The sequence below is a fragment of the Channa argus genome, chromosome 1 (genome assembly GCF_033026475.1).
Source record: "Channa argus isolate prfri chromosome 1, Channa argus male v1.0, whole genome shotgun sequence".
NCBI lineage: Eukaryota > Metazoa > Chordata > Actinopteri > Anabantiformes > Channidae > Channa > Channa argus.
The window spans coordinates 22576672-22593470 of record NC_090197.1 but is presented as its reverse complement, the minus strand read 5'-3'; the positions used below and the strand labels follow the sequence as shown (position 1 = coordinate 22593470).

Genomic DNA, 16799 nt, shown 5'->3' with positions numbered 1-16799 from the left:
CTTTAAAAATAACTTATGAAATCTTAAAATGCGTGTTGCTGACAGTTTAGGAACAAATACAACCTTGTTGGGTTTTTTTGTCCTAGGCTATAAGTTGTCGATGCTCTAAATTAATTAAGCAAATAGACTGGTTCAAATTGTTGAAACATTGCCCTAACAACCAACATTGACACAATAAGTTCAGTTCAGTTTTCCTTTTATGTCCATATCACCCTTGCCTTAGGTTCTCTTACCTTTTACCTTTACCAGTGCACTTCAAATGAGAGACAACAGGGCGATAATGAGCCTGCTTTGATGCCAGTAATAATCCTTGCCCTAGCCCCACGAGAACATCCCTTTGCATTAAGTTTTCCCACAGCTACGTACATGCTGCTAATGAGTCAGGATGCATAGGTGCTGTGGAAATATTTACAGATTTAAATGTATTTGATTTATTTGAGTTGTGTATAGCTGATCTGTTCTAAATAGTCAGTAACCTTATATACCAAATGACCAGATTCTTCCCTGATGGCACAGGTGTGTCAAGCTAATGACGCCAAGAATAATCAAGCTCGAACTGTGAAAGAGTGGTTCAGGGAACATGAGACATGATTTTCCACATGGATTGGACAACTTAACCCCACTGAGAATTTTTGGGATGTGCTGGCAAAGACTTTGCACAGTGCTCCATCTCTCATATCATCATCACCACAAAATGTCGTGTGACATTGAAAGCTCATTGAAATGATGCCACGCCTAGTGAATGCTGTAATTAAAGATAAATGTGGTCTATTAGATGGCACTTAGTTTATTAAACTCCAGGATAAATTTTTATTATTATTATTATTATTATTTATTCCTTTAATAGAAGTTTCAGTATTTCTATTTAATGATTACCTAATAATAAGTAATGAATGAGTAATTTCATGGAGTATATTTAATGGTTGCTTTGGACAAAATAGTAATTTTTTTTTTATGGTGTTAAGCGAAATTATGTGAAATGATAAATACAGTTAACCTAAGCTTTTTATTTGTAAATCACAGTTATGCCTATCCATGCTAAAAATGGATGTAATTTAATGTAATATAATATGTGAACTAAGACAATAGGCAGTATAGAGAGAAGCAACTTCTGGAAGATACTTAAGTGCCATGATCAAAACCTAAAACAGTAGCTTACAAAAGCTCTTTTTCTATAAATAAAAAAAAAAACACAGGTTGACGACATCTTAGGAGAGGAGAGCGACAATGACAGTGAGGGCCAAGGGAAGGAGAAGCCAGGTAATGAAGAGGTGGAGGATGAGCAGGAGCAGCAGTGGCAACAGCAGCAGCCAGGGGCTGGACAGACAGCAGGAGCAAGGCTTGGTCCTCAGGTGATGAGTGTGGAGGAGATGCTTCCGACACCATCGACAGAAGCCAATCTACAAGCTGGTGTGCCAAGGTGAGAAATTGAAGCCAAAAATATAGTATAACTATTTACTTATATCTTTGTTTTTTGCCACACCTTATTGAACCTCTTTGTGCCTCTGTAACACCTTGACCAAACTTTCTTAAGTGGAATTTGCATTATGGAGGTTAAACCTCTTGTGGAAATATGATTGACAACTCTTGAAAATGCACTGTATATGTTCAGGACTTGCTATTCCAATGACTGTTAAAACAACACACCACTTCATCAGTGTGGCTGTACTGAAGCCAGACAGTCTGGTCCGTTGCCTAGGAGACAAATTCCAAACAGACAGCAGGCGGTCCAAGGGCTCTAACATATGAGAGTCTATTATTGTTAAAGCACTAGCCTAAGTTGAGCACTTAGACTGCATCCTTTCTATCTTTCCTTACAGACTATTACTTCTTTACTGCTTCTATTTATTGTGTTTCTGCTGATTGCAGGAATACATTTTTGTTACATGAAATGACAAAATTGCTATCCTGGCATCTCTTAATCCTCACATATTTTATTCTGCATTTCCGGTTCAATACTGCAACTTTATGTAATACAGTTTCATATAAACCTGTCTGGGGAGTATTTTGGTAGTTTTTGATTCCTGATGTGAAAGTACGGAAAAAAAAAATAAACGTTAGCCCAAACTGCAAAAACATTTTTATGCTAATAAACAAGTGTCTTCTACTATATTGAAATAACCCTGTCCACTTTGTATTTAGCATGTCACTTTAAATTTATCCACTTTCTGGATAAATCTTAATAGTACCCTTGCTAGTCTAATTCCCTCTGTCCTAACATAGGTGCCCCTGAACATTAGTATTATTCTAATGGTACACCACTGCACCCCTTTTTGCATACATCCGTTTATTATCTGTAAGTGCTTCCAGTTTCTGCTCAGATCCTCAAAGTGTTAAAAAAGAGATACCCAGTTTGGGATTTCTCTATACCTGCATTCACTGCCAGAAAACTCTATTTTGGTTGTGGCTCAGTAACCATTCATGTCTAGGCCTTAGCAGGCAGCATGATTTGTTTCCCCTACCCCTATCTTTTGACAAGTCACTCCATCTGTCGCCTGTTCTAACACCCTGGTTGCTGTTAATGACTGAAGCCTGAAATGCACTCTCCACAGTGTTGTTTACTTGCTGCTCTGGAAGTTTGACGCAGTGTGTAGAGTGGTGAACAGGAGCAGCACACAATTGGACATCTTGACACACAAGTAGAGGAGTGCAAGCTTAATCTTGTTGACTCCGATTGACACATGGGTCTAAAGGTCCTTCCACAAAAAATAGTAGTAACTTCGTCTAATAATCACAACTTATCTGGTGATGGTTCTCCTTAACTGCCAACTGCCAACCTTGGGCTTTCTTGAACAGATTTTTAAAAAGCAGTGTGTGGCTAAAGATGTTTTTGTGGCCATTATTCTATATTTGCATAAATATGTATTGATCCAGTATGTATCCATCCTGTTCAGGGTCGCAGGGGAGCTGGAGTTTGTCATTGGGCAAGACATGGGGTACACCCTGGACAGGTCACCAGTCAATCTCAGGGCCAATGCAGACACCCATTCATGCATACATTAACATCTATAGTACGAGCAATTAACCTAAGATGCATGTCTTTGGACTTTAAAACAAAACCGTAGTGCCCAGAGGAAACCTGTGCACACAAAAATGCTGCGTTCCATTCCTGTGTATTCTCTGAAGCCTTGTTTGCTACGTAACCTTTTAATCATTTAAAAGTGAACATTTTAAATGGGGCATTAGAGACTATATATGCAGCATAGTACTAGTCTAAATTCTCACAGTGGTATTTAAAAACATACCATATACCTTCAGGATTAACAAAAGATATAAAGTATGTACTGGAGGAAAAGAGAAAAGTCTATCAGTTGCAACTGGCTGCCTGTCTGCATTAATGTAGCTCTTGTCTGACAGAGAAATTGACCGTATTTATGCCAAGTAGGTCATTAGACGCAATTTAGGATTGAGAGAAGGTGTAAAGCTGCTTCTAAATTTAGACATTTCTCTATAGGACCACCACTCCTTTAAAATGTTGTCTTAATAGATTTCATTCTTTGGACTCCGTCCCTGTTTTCAGCACTTTATTATCTTTGGCACAAAATAGACATACATCTGTTGCTAAGATACTGTAGTGATGTGAATGTGTGTTTTGTTCTCACCATCATTCAGGATCCGCTCATGCCTTACAAACACTGTTGGTCTTATTTCCGTTCATCTAATTCTACTGTAATTCTTCTACTTACAAACAGTAAAGCTAGCACAGAAAATACAATTATATGCACATTTATTTAGTTATTGGCTATCTTGAATACATTTAGGATACATTTAGGCAGCTAACATCACCCAAATAATGGCTTGCTTATTTTCTGTTGCGTCATTTTTTTTTTTTCCCCAGTTGAGAACCATCTTAGCATGGAAAATTTACACCCACAGTTCCACATTAAAACAAATTACTACCAGGTTTTACTGAAACAACGCAGCCCTATGTGTTTAAAGTAACAATATTGGCAACACTCTTTTAAGCAATTCAAAATGATTTGCTTTAACATAATTCAAGGATGATTTAATTTTCATTTCAATGTCTAAAATCATATTCACATGCAGCTCTTAACTTCTTTAACATCATATTGGAATATTGTTTAAATCCCATTACTCTTTTAACTTAGAAAATGACAAGCTTTAAAATTCACTAAGGGATGATTATTTAGTAAGACTCTGTACTGGACTTTTTTTAATACTTCTTTGTCTGGCAATTTAAAATGCTCTGTTTCAGTGAATCAATTTTATGCCTCATTCCACATTTCAGGAATTGAAAGACATTTTCACTTTTCGTAATCATGGTTATATATTTGTGATTTCTCCTCAGCCCTGTGTGAAGCACTTCATATTTAATATCAATTACCTTAATTGTGATGAGTACTAAAAGAAACCAGGCTTGTTGTGTTAAGGTCAGTTCTAAGTGGGTTTTTGCAGAGAAAAATGAGCATGTCTTGTTGTATCTGACTGACAAATAAAAACAGTGAGTGCATTTGGGAAGGAAGTATGATGCTGGACAGAGTCATTGCTAATGTGTTTGGAGTGTAGACCCTTCCATTAGTGTCTCCTATAATTAACTGCAGAGCAAAATGAATAGTTTACTGACCTTGTTCAATTAAAATGATCCCTGAACTCTCTCAACCTTGTGTTGAGTTGGCTTGTTGCAATTTGCATGTTGTAAATAATAAGAAATGTGATGAAAATGCTGCTAATTCACCCCAAAAGTGGATGTGCTAGTGGTTATTAGCTGTTAGACAGAACGATGAGAACGATAAGCACGGTGCTTAGGGCTCTTACAGATTTAAGATTTAGCAAGGGTTCGGGGTGTATATCAGAGGTGGATGAACTCTCATCTCCCACCAGCTCACTGAACTTCTCGTTACATCCTGGCACACTCACAGTTCCAGGCCTTTGCTTTAGTGCATTGTCAGGCAGAAGGGATTCAATTTTCATGTCACACTGACACATACTACAGGAAGTCCTTTAGTAATGTTTTTGACTTTACTGAGGTTACAGACATAAATTGATTTGTAATGTAAATTTTCAAGCTTCAAAAATGTATCTTATTAAACTAATATAAAAATGATAAATAGTTGATGTTCATCTGGAAATGATAGATCTAATAGAAAACAGGTGGTGCTTTTAATAAATGCTGATAAACTTTTTGGTCATTACCTTGGATTTAGAGGATTTGTCCCTCCTTTGACTACAGTACATATCTACACTACATACATCTCCAGTGCATTGCGAAGTAGTGTGTTTACATAGTTTGTTAGTGAGACTTTTCACAGTTTTGTTATTACTAAGTAAATAAATTCACTGTAGCTTGTTTTCCACATAATTTTCTAGCACCATTCAAAGTAATAGTGGAACACTGACCAGAAGCCAACATTAACAGAAAATAAATAAAGTTGGTATTTCTCCAACTTGTATCAGTATCTTCTAAATTTGACATTCAGGACTGAGCAGCACTTTCATAATGTTAACTAACTAGTTAATTTTCTAATGTTTAGTCAGTAGCCAAAGATCTTTGTACTACTCATTAAAATATCTGTCAGTGGTAGAAAAAAGCCATGTGAAACAAAGGGATTTAATTGTCTTTGGAGAATCTTTTTATAACTACTTTAAACATGACTTAAAATTGAGTCTTTAAACCAGAGTAGACCATTGACGATTTTTATTGTTTTATTTATGCATTGATTAATGCTGGTATGCTAGTTCCTTTTATTCATAATTAAATTTGAGAAAATTAAATAACTAGGTAGCCAAAGAATTAAAATGACATTTATTTAAAATACCAGTTATGTTTGTCTTGCCTTGAGACTGTACCTTCCTGATCAGTCACAATATTAAATCAGTTTGTGTTTAATATCAGATGCAGAAGTGTTGACCACTGTATGTTTTATTTGTGAAGTCTATTTTTCCAAGTGTTTAAAATTTTCATTAATGAGTTGATGTCTTTCCATTTCTCCCCATTTGATAGTTTGGCTTTTAATTTGTGGACATATTGCATCATATTCTTTTAATCGTTTAGCACTATTCACTTCTCAAACATCAGCTTTTATCAGCTGTCCACCCTTCTGATTTCCTGTTTCTTTAGGTTAGACACACTCATTCAGATCCATCATCAGTTCTTTTTCCTGTACAGTGTATCTCTAGAGTGTATTTATTTCCGAGTGAAAATGAAAGTGTTAAACTTGTCAGCTTGAGTGAGCATGCTATTATAACATTGCCACAATGGAGGTGATGGAAGGGGCAAATGAGTTCTAAAGTTTTCCATTCAGGTTGTGAGACAGCAAAGTGTAAAACCTTAAAATGTGTGAAACCAAGGCTGCAGAGGTGGATATGAATGTGTCTGTTGCCGCCGTAAAAACATATAAGAGGAAAAAAAATTAACTATCTATACACCCATCCATCTATACACCCATCTATCCATGTATACACACAAGCTTCTCTGTGCTATCTTTACCATCAGTGTTACTTGTTCGAACACAAAGGTGCTGAAAGAAAATGGAAGTGAAGAATCCAGCATATATAATAATGAACAGTGATGATGGCATTGAAAGTGTCTGAAGCATGTTTCCTGTGAATGCCACACTGCACTGCAACATGGCAGAAAATCTGGCTTTAGTGTAGCTTCTATGTAACATGATTTTAAATCCAGTAACCCTGACTAGTTTGAGTGTACTATTAAAAAGCAATATTGTTTATGATTATAATCAAGGAATATTGAGAATAGGAAACAGAACTATGATAGACACCTGTCTGTAGGGCACTTTTATGTAAAGGTCAACCTTTTATTTCGGGGTAGGAAAATATATATAATATTTGAACAACAGTGACCTTAAATTATGGGCAAGCAATGAATGTTCTTAAAATTCACTATTGGCTTGACCTAGAATGCATAGGTGGAAGAAATCTCAACCATGCAAAGCTGTGCTGATCAGACATACATTACTGAAGCACCTAAAAAAACAAGTTGTGGAAGTATTGGGTCAAGTTGGTCTGAACTAATCACATGCCGAACCATAAATTTAATGTAATGTAAGAATTAATTAAAACTATTACAATAGGAAACTGTTGAATTGACCTTCCTATTATCAGCAGCAGGGCAGCTGTGGCTCAGTTGGAAAGGCAGTCGTCCACGGACCACAGGGTGAGTGGTTCGATTCCAGCAAGGATCCAGAAATCCTTCAACTCAGTGATTAAATTGTGGTCTCTAATTAATCTAAGGGTAGATGTGTGGTGGGGCAGCAGAGCCTAAAGTTATGTCTTATTATTGACTGCACCATCTCTGTAAAATGAAAGCAGTGCTACAGTCCGAGAACCAATTAATCATGAATGTTGCATAGAATAGTAAAATGACCTGGACCTAACAAGAAGCTTCAGCAATTTTTTTTCTCTCTCACAGTGTTACATCCCTTCCTGCCCTCTCTATTTTATTCACACATTGTCTGTTTTTCCTTTCAATTTCAATAGATTTTTCTTACATTTTTAAGATTATACATTTAATACATTTACTTTCCTGAATATGGAAAATATAACTTTTGGGTATTTGAGCTGTCACTATTGGTTTCATTGAAATTGAGGCTATGGATTGCCATATGCTAAGAAAAGCATATTATTGTTGGCTGTTTTATTTTTAAATCATCAGGGCTCAGCCACAGCCCTGTCAACTTTTGGAATTTTTGAAGGCAACATATAATGAAGCTAGCTGCCTCATCACTACTGTAACGAAAATTAGAATTCAAATTTCCTGCCTATGTCTATATGTCTATATGTCCATATACTGATATCGGTATGTTAAATGCTACAATATCCAATCAAGCAGAAACAGGCTTTTTAATGCATTTGGATCTGAAATTGAGCTGCCGGACAATCTTGCAGTTAATCAGTGGACACTACTAGAAAAGACCCTAGCTGTTCTGCCTCAAAGCTGATGCTACGATATTGAATGTAATTCCTGCTTTCACTGTGCCGTTTGACTAGAGAAACGGAGGAGGACTGTAGCATCAAAACAGTGAAGTTAACATTAATTGCAGCTGTCACATGCTTTTCTGACGTGAGAAAAACCCAAAGGCACATTGGGAAATGTTTCACATAATGGTACGTGCCCTTTTATCTAAATGAATGTTCTTGAAGCCAAAGGAATGAGCCTGAGGCGCGTGTAAGAAATGGATTCAACTAAATGGACCACTGTCAAACTGAAGTGAAGATCTTATAGACTGACTTCTACCTCAGATGCATTAACAGATATTGTCTAAGATAAGTCTTATACTGTATGTACTATACTGTTGATGGTGACTTGGCATTCTTTGTTCTATTTAAATGAATTATTAAAGCTTTGATGTCAATGTTTTACCAGCAGTGTAACTAAGACAGTAAGTAGTCATGAGATTTCTTTTGGATTCAATCACTCTCAAGGACACAATTTTTCATTCAAATACTTAACAATCAAACTTGAAATAGGAGCTTTTTTTGTGTTCGTGTGTGTCATCCTTTCGGCTTATCCCGTGAGTTCAGGGTCGCCACAGCGGATCATTGTCCGCATGTTGATTTTTTTACGTGGATGCCCCTCCTGACGCAACCCTCCCCAATTTCTACTGGGCTTGGACCGGCTGGGGATGGGAAAGGGCTGTTGGGAAACTTGAAATGTGAGCCAATCTATTAATTTTGATTTAAAGGACAGTGCTTCAGTATGTGTATTGTTTATTTTGTGTTGAAAAATTAGAACAACAGAAAGAATTTCTGTCATTAACAGCTGTCATTTTAGCTACTGTATATCCAGGGCAGGTGTCAAGACTGACAATGTTACTAAGGTAAATACATATGGTCTGTAGTTGCTGGTTCAAAGATGTATTATTCACAACATCCATGAGTTAAATTGGTCAATTGATACAAAAACACTGTGCAGCAGTTTGTAAAGTTAAAAATGAAATTTTACTAATGGCTTTACTAGTGGCTTGCATTGCTTGATATTTTCATTGTGGATTATGTTCGGGAATGTCCAATTCCGATACCTGAATTGGGTGGGGACCAACACTGCCTTTGGGTCAGGTCCTGAAATGACCTGAAATGGAATCAAAGTAGAAGGAATCTCTTCATAAATACATAGCTTAAGGGAGATTTATACATTTCTGGAGGGATTCTACTTGTGAGCTTAATTTTAAGTTTTACCAAGTCCTGTTTTTTTCCTCACAATGTATTCTGGTGCCTACCACCTACTTAAGGAATTCTCTGAACCACTGCGGTTCTATATGAACACAGCCAAACTTTCTGTTTTTGCCTATTAATTAAAATGTATTTAGCTTTTCTCTTAATAGTGTCTCCAAAAGCTTTGGGAACTTGAGCTGTTTGGTCATAATTTAGTGATGACAACAGAAGTAAAATTGACTACAGCTCTACTTTCCTGCTGTCTGTGTTGGAGATCGAGCAGAGTTGTGTATTTTCCTCAAGATAACAAAGCCTAATATACACAACAAACCTTTCATTAATTTATCAGACAACTGTAGAGGACAAACTGTTCTCTCTTCACCCACTAACCCCACACGGTGGCATTTAGCTGATTACAGTCAATTGTTGTGAATGAAAAGAAAGCCAAGCACTGATTTTCTTTAGGCCTGCCATTAAATATCTTGACTTACATATTTATATAAAAAGGTGGTCAAATTCCTGAAGACTTGTAAACTGAGACTGACGTAGGTTGTCCATCAGAGTCTGTTCTTGGCAACAGCAGAAGAGATAATGATGCTATAAACCAGAACCGGCATGCACACTTTTTCAAATTAAAATTGCTCAGTGTCCTAAAAAGGCTAAGTATCAGTGTGTTACAGTTTGTTGTGTAAGTTACATTTGATTGAAATGATAGCAGTGCAAATACATAAAGTTTTAGCCTAAGTTAGTTTTGGAAGTTATAAATATATTTTTAAGAACAATCAGAAAATAAAGGAGTTCACGAAAATGAAGACTTCTTCTAAAGGCACAAAGTTTTATATTAATTTTATGGTTGAGAAACTGCATAATTATTAAGATTGTTAGTGTATTGTTCAGTGCTTAAATGTAAGCACTTGTATTCGGTCTAGACAAATGTGGCATGTGTGCAGTCCTATTAGTTATATATTTGTTAATGCGTCCACAATGGTGAGACAGTGTTTACAAGGTGTGTGGCACATCAGTTCAGTTTGGGATCAAGTCAAGTCAAGTTTAAGACATCTTAAGAAATATCCAGGCAAACAGGATGCACCAGACAGTGTCATTTTAGAAGTCTCAATAGCTTTATATGTGCCAGGCAGGAGGTCTAGAGGAAGACCAAAGAGGAGATTTATGTATGTAGTGAGAAAAGAGGATGCAGAGGATGGGGTTAGTTGGAGGCACATGATTCGCTGTGGCGACCCCTGAAAGGGAACAGCCGAAAGGAAAAGCAGAAGATATTTGAGGCAGTATGCACAACCTTGGTCTTGGCACCCAAGATACATTAGAGTTAATTTGCCTGTTACATTGGGTAATTTGTCAGGCGCCTTGGGAATGTTACAGTATGTAATGTGTTTAATGTTACTTTTATTTCTTTAGAGATGTTTCCTTTGCTTTGCATTATATTTAATCAACTGTTGGTTTGTGAAATAAGAGGTTATAGGCAGGTAGTTGTTGACTCTTCATTCTATATGATAGTAAAGGAGCCAGAGACAAAAAAACTCTATATTATTGTCTACTCACCCACATTCTGACAAAAAACAAAGTCATTGCTTTCAGATGGTCGCTGTTCTGAAGATGTGCAATTTATTCTGCAGACATCAAATTGTATTACTCTCTTGTTCTTTCTTTGATAAAGTGCAGATTTTCCTTCAAGGAAATCTTTTTTACCTCTGTATTCTCTTGACAGCTCATGATATTTATACTACACTTGTCCACCATGGTGACCTTTAGACATAGGCTGATGAAACTATTCTGGCTTATTGCACCATTGTCTCTGTCATTTCAGTACAAGGCCTACAAAATCAATGTGCAATTTTAAACGGACAACTTTAATAGCAATAAGAACTCCTTGAACAAGTTTAACTTGATTGTTAGAAACCATCAAAAGCGATGTCAGTAAATTGGGTATAGCCGGCTTCTGTCTGCAAACATAACCTCACAAATTGTGGACAATTACTCAGCATCTTGAGCCACAGTCCCCTGCCTGGGATGTTTGCAGTATTTACATGAACACAGTTTAGATAGTGCTGCTTTGACATGTAAAAGAAAGATACATTTAGGATGCACTTTCCAAGCATCCATACTTTAAAAAAAACAAAAAACAAATGTGGTGATTTTCTACTTGTTGGGCTAAAGCTGTAGTATTTAGTTGTTTACAGACATTCAACTTTTATTTATATAGCGCCAATTCACAACAAAGTCATCTCAGGGCACTTTACAGAATAAAGTCAAGATTATAAAGATGTAGACATGCACTGCAACCCTGAACTGTGAATTTGTTTTAAGTCCCTTGTAGCACAAGTGGGTGATGCTATGATTGTCATTCCATGCTAACAGGTTAAAGTAATCCTAAAGTTGGCATGCAACGTTATTCTGGATTTCTACCGAAATAACTTTGGATGGTTTACTATTCCAATAATCACTTGCTTCTAATCAGGGTGCTAATCAGGTTTCTTGCTCTCTGTAAGAAACTGTTGGTTGGAGTTACATTCTTCCAACTGCTACACTGCAATCGAACCTTATCTGTTCCGATTGGCCAACTTGCAGACATCTGCTTTTGGGCCGACCAGAGCAGAGAGGTTTGTGGAGTGGGTATAACCCCAGAATCACCCCTGTTAATCTTCATGTTTTGTTGTTTCTTAGCCTGTAATAAAACTCATAAAATTTAATTTTTACTCAAAGCAGGTTACAACATACAAGTGCAAAACAAAGCAATAGTTTATAAAAATAGTAATAGTAATAAAAAATACAAAAGTGGAACAACTTGATTTGGAGGCTGGTGAATTTAATACTGAGTGTTTCCTCTAGTGAGACGGCGAAAAACCAATAGTAACTGTTCCTACATTTGACATATGTAATAAAATATAATCAGTAATACAGTGGTGGAACTGAGCATAAATATGTCCCCAACACATTATAATGTTGCACAGGCAGTGAAGTTTTTTTTTTTTTTTGTCAAGTATGGTTTGTCCTCATATACAGTATATTCATTAATCAGTGGTGTAATGCCCTGTGTTGGAATACACTTCAAAGTCTTTTTCAGATGATAATAAGCCAGTCTGATTACAGTTGTTTAGTCACTTCTACAGGTAAGTTTTCATTTGTTCTTGTATTATATTTCCATGGAATTATGCAAAATGGGAGTAAATGTGAATAGGAAGTTAATAAGGGACATTTAACATGAAACTTTACTTTAGGCAACATAAAACAGCAGGGAAATATTTCCCTGGGGATAATGGGGTTGTATTAAGAAAAGTGGTATTTCAAAATGATATAACAATTTTCAGAACTACACTTTAATATTTTTTAATGCATTCTTTTAAAAGGCAAAGCTGAAAATGTGTACTCTGTGAAATCTATACATGTGTTTTGAAAGCCGCCCAGTATGTCAGTGCCATCTCTTGCCATGTTTTTACACCTCCCTGTCTGTAAAGATTCGGTGATGGCTTGTTTGTTTGCAGTGAACCCTGACCACCCACCACAACTCAAATTTCCCTAATTAAATAATAGATGCTTTCACACAGTGCAAGTTCTGTGGTGTCAACATTTCTCAATAAACAGTTTGTGCAGCTACAGTAAATTACCATACTTGACATTCATCACCTCATCAAATTGCAATGCAGCTGCCCCCTCATGGCTCACCCACTAGGCCTCCACTTGATTTAGTTGTGGTCTGTACATAAGTGGTATTTTGAAAAAGTAAGATTAAATGAGGTTACCATAGTCCGTGCAGCATTTTTGTTTTAGGTTTTTTTTTATTTTTTTTTCTAAAAGGGCTGTTGGCCACACCAGCGACACAACCAACATGACTGCTGGTTATTCGTGGTCTTTAGAGCTGCTTTGTCTCAAACATCTTTTAATCGTGTTATGCATTGAGACATACCATAATACGTTCTACTTTGTTTAAGTAAATATTTATAAACATTTGTAAACATTTATAATGGCATCTGGAGCACATTTCTGATAATAAAACAATTTATTAATGGGAAAAGAAGCTATATCTGTATAAAAAGCTGATTATTTAAATCCCACTGCTTATCTGCCTCCTCTCCAAACAGTGGAAGAGAAACAATGTGGCAGGGCTGGTTAGTCTTATCACCATTTGCCTTTTGTTTAGTGTGTGCTTTGTCCAAAATGAAAGGAACAATTTAAATATAGCCCAACTCGGGGCACTAAGAATGGGAATGTCCTGCTTTTTTCCTTTCACACTCTTTCTTGCCTTGCTCTGTTCTTCCACCACAAACTTTAATATTGTTCTTCTCTAGCCTACAGTTCTGTTTAGGGGACTAGGTGTATAGTCTGGCACTCTGCTCTTATTACTGGGTATCAACAGAAAGCATTGTATATGGACTACATGTTCTCAGGAAATGTCTATCTTTGATTTTACTGCTTTTAATCATTCAGTGTGAAATCTCTGTTCTTGCAGAGCTTGTGTGTAGCTAGTATAAATTATTTCAGTCTTGCTCAGATTAATTGTGGGTATATTGTATGGCAATTGTCAATCGTTTAAACAGTTTCTAATTTCTTAAATACTCCGATAATGTTTTGCTACAGAGTTGGTTAAGCAAATGAATAATACATCAGTCTATAAATATATTCTTTTATATTTTGCAGTCAAATGTCAACAAGTGAATAAGTGTCAGTCAGTGGCTTTTTATCCAGTTCAGCATGTTGAATCTGCAGCGGTTCAGTTGTTAAGAGAGAGCACTTTCTTCAGCTTAGCAAATCATTGCATAAGAACAGAAATAGATGTAAGAAAGCAAGTTTTGAAAATTATTAAGCAGTTATTCCCTTTCACACAGGCACAGAACATATATACAACCATATAACTGCCATTCTGTAATTATATAATTTACCCCGCATTTGCCTTTCAGGCAAAGTTAAGGATTTAAGTCCTTTCATGATGGTAGAGTTGTTGGTGTCCTATGCAGAATGTAAAGTAGATCGATGCACTACTTGTATTCACATAAATAATATGAGTTGAGATCTATTACAAGACAAAGATGTGTCCTGTAGTTATCTTTAAATCCAAATGAATAGTGTGTATCCTTAATGATCAACTACTGTTGCCAGATGTGTTGTACAATAATTTAGCTCTTTGTATGAGGTATAATAAATAACTGTGTCAGTAATTTAAGACAAAAACTTCAGACTCAGACCACACCGTTGTATGGCAACCCTGGATCTAACAAATCTCTTAAATGCACTTCCATCTTGATAAAACATTCCACTTGCCCTTCTGTGAGTAGCTGAGATTGTTTACCTGCCGGATAGCCAAACTTGCTTTTCCAAAATAGAAATGTAGGACTATTAAAAAAGAAATAAAATAAATAGCATTTGGAAAAATATTCTATTTTTATAACATGCAAAACATAGGTAACAAAGGGATTTTAGTTTTGAATTAACTAGATGTGAGCTATAATAAACCAAAAATATGGATCACAGGTCATGATAAAACCAGAGAATGAGATTGACAGCAGAAGAAATAACTTAACATTTAAATTCAATGGAGCCCAAACAAATCCCATACTTTATGGATGTTGTTTGTGAACTTTGTTTTTTTAAATTTTGGTCTGGTTGCCCCAGAATATGTTTTGGAGAGCTGCTATGCTTTGGCTGATTGTCCTCATATCAAGGCAAAATCAAAATCTGTGTCAAACTACTGATTAGCTCATTGGTAGTATTTAATACTATTTTGATATAGTAGAGTGTGTTTTGTTAATGGTTAGGGAAAACAAAACTTATTTACTACTTATTACCACAGCAACACCGATACTGTTGTTGGGTCTTTCATAGGACAGGTTTAAAGACTGTGTCTGTGTTTGTCGATGCACCTTTCAGTTCTGCTTTAACAAGAAAAACCATCTATCAGTGTTAAACGATCAGCAAAATGTGAAGCTACTCCATTTATATTTTTACGCTTTGTTTACAATACAGATAATTGTCCAGTATAAATTTGACTGGCAGGATGTAGCTCATGTCTCTAAAAGCTGTTGAAGGACTGATTTAAATTGCGTTCATATTATAGTTAAAACAGGGTCAAAGCATCATTTGTAATGCAGATCCGGGTTAATAATGCCTAGTGGAGTTCTTAAGAGGGTTAGGAGAGCGTCACATAAAAAAATAACCTGGTCTCTAGTTCAACTGAAATGGGAGACTGTGGACACTTTAAGATGAACACTGAAGAATAAACTTGCTGTGCACAACTCTACAATGAAATAAGATTTTAACCAATTGAAATAGTTACAAAATAAGAAAATTAATATGTGTTGGTCAGTGCTGATATTGGGAGATGTTTAGGAAACACTGCAGACCATCACATGTTTTTCTCACTTATCTAATTGGAAAACTGCACAATGCATTTCACTTTCCTGAAGACACTTTACTTGACCCAGGCAAAAAAACATGACTAGTGAGAAAGAAATTCACAAATTACCTTAACAATGTTTCTACTGTAACAACAACTGGATTGTAAATAATGTAAATGTTGTTTGTTAGTTTTATTTGGGGTAACATGATATTTGATTTAGTGTTTTTTTAGATTCTGTAATAATTTTGATAATTGAAAAGTTTACAGCATGTCCGCTATATTTGAATAGTTGGTGCTTGGCACAATTCACAGCTCCTTTTCTAAAGGGGCTAATACAGTTATAAAGGGGGTAAAATAATGCTGATTTTCTCAGGCATGTATTGTAAGTTGGACTCCACAAGGTTTCCAATTAGAGTATGTACCCCCGGGCCCTGTTCTGGGTAATTGTTTTTAGGGATTGGCTGATTTTTTGAAGACTGCTGTAATGGCACTTTATCTCCAGCATCAGCTTAAATAATTAAATTTGCATTTAGAAAAACCCTGCTTCTTTTCACAGATAGATTTAGCTTTTTTATTACATCAAAGATGTTGGGTTTTTTTTCTTCTTCTCTTTTTTGTGAAGGTAAAGCTTTCATATCTGTCGTCTGCTGCAGGGCATGTCGATGCTTGTTGCAGATTAATTAAATGTCTTCCATTACAGCTTGAATTTATGCAGGTGTCTGACATTCAGTATGAAACTGAAACAAACCGCATAATTAAATTTAGCTTGTCGCTTAAAACTGTTTTGCCTCTGCATCTGATTCATATCTAAACGCAGCTTGCTGCGTTTATAGTGCTCTGTTTTTGGTGACATACAGTCATAGCTGTTTTTCTTAGACAGGGCTTTGGGATCATCTGTTCTGGCAGGTACAAATACTCTTCAGCAGCCAACAACTTTTGTTTTTTCCTCCCATGCTGTCCAGAGTTAAACAGTACAAACATGCACACCTTGTAGATCAGCAGTACCCATACTGTATATGGTTGCCAATTGACCTGGGCATACATGTACCTATTAATCCCACGGGGTGCATGTCCATAGGAAATATTATTAGCTCTTCTTGGCTTAATTCCTATATATAGTTAAAGAACTGTGTTGGTTGGTTGCAGTAAAGAATATAAAGATTGTACACAACACTAACAAGACAAGTACTTGTTAGATGTAAAATATCCTACTTGTTACATATCTGGTTTGTTCTGCACAGCCCCTCATGTATCAGTATTCATCAAATTACAATAATGAGAATGCAGCAAAACTCAAGATAATGGATGAGCCTTGTTA

At 36.1% G+C, this 16799-nt stretch overlaps 1 protein-coding gene across 3 annotated transcripts in view; it reads left to right on the top strand.

Moving 5' to 3' along the window:
- Window positions 1-16799, top strand: part of ctdp1 (CTD (carboxy-terminal domain, RNA polymerase II, polypeptide A) phosphatase, subunit 1) — a 58179-nt gene that overhangs the window by 29777 nt on the left and 11603 nt on the right. For all 3 annotated transcript variants that reach the window (XM_067507851.1, XM_067507842.1, XM_067507860.1), the window contains exon 12: window positions 1197-1420. In XM_067507851.1, the coding sequence (XP_067363952.1) occupies window positions 1197-1420 (224 nt within the window). The remainder of the gene's footprint in view (window positions 1-1196; window positions 1421-16799) is intronic.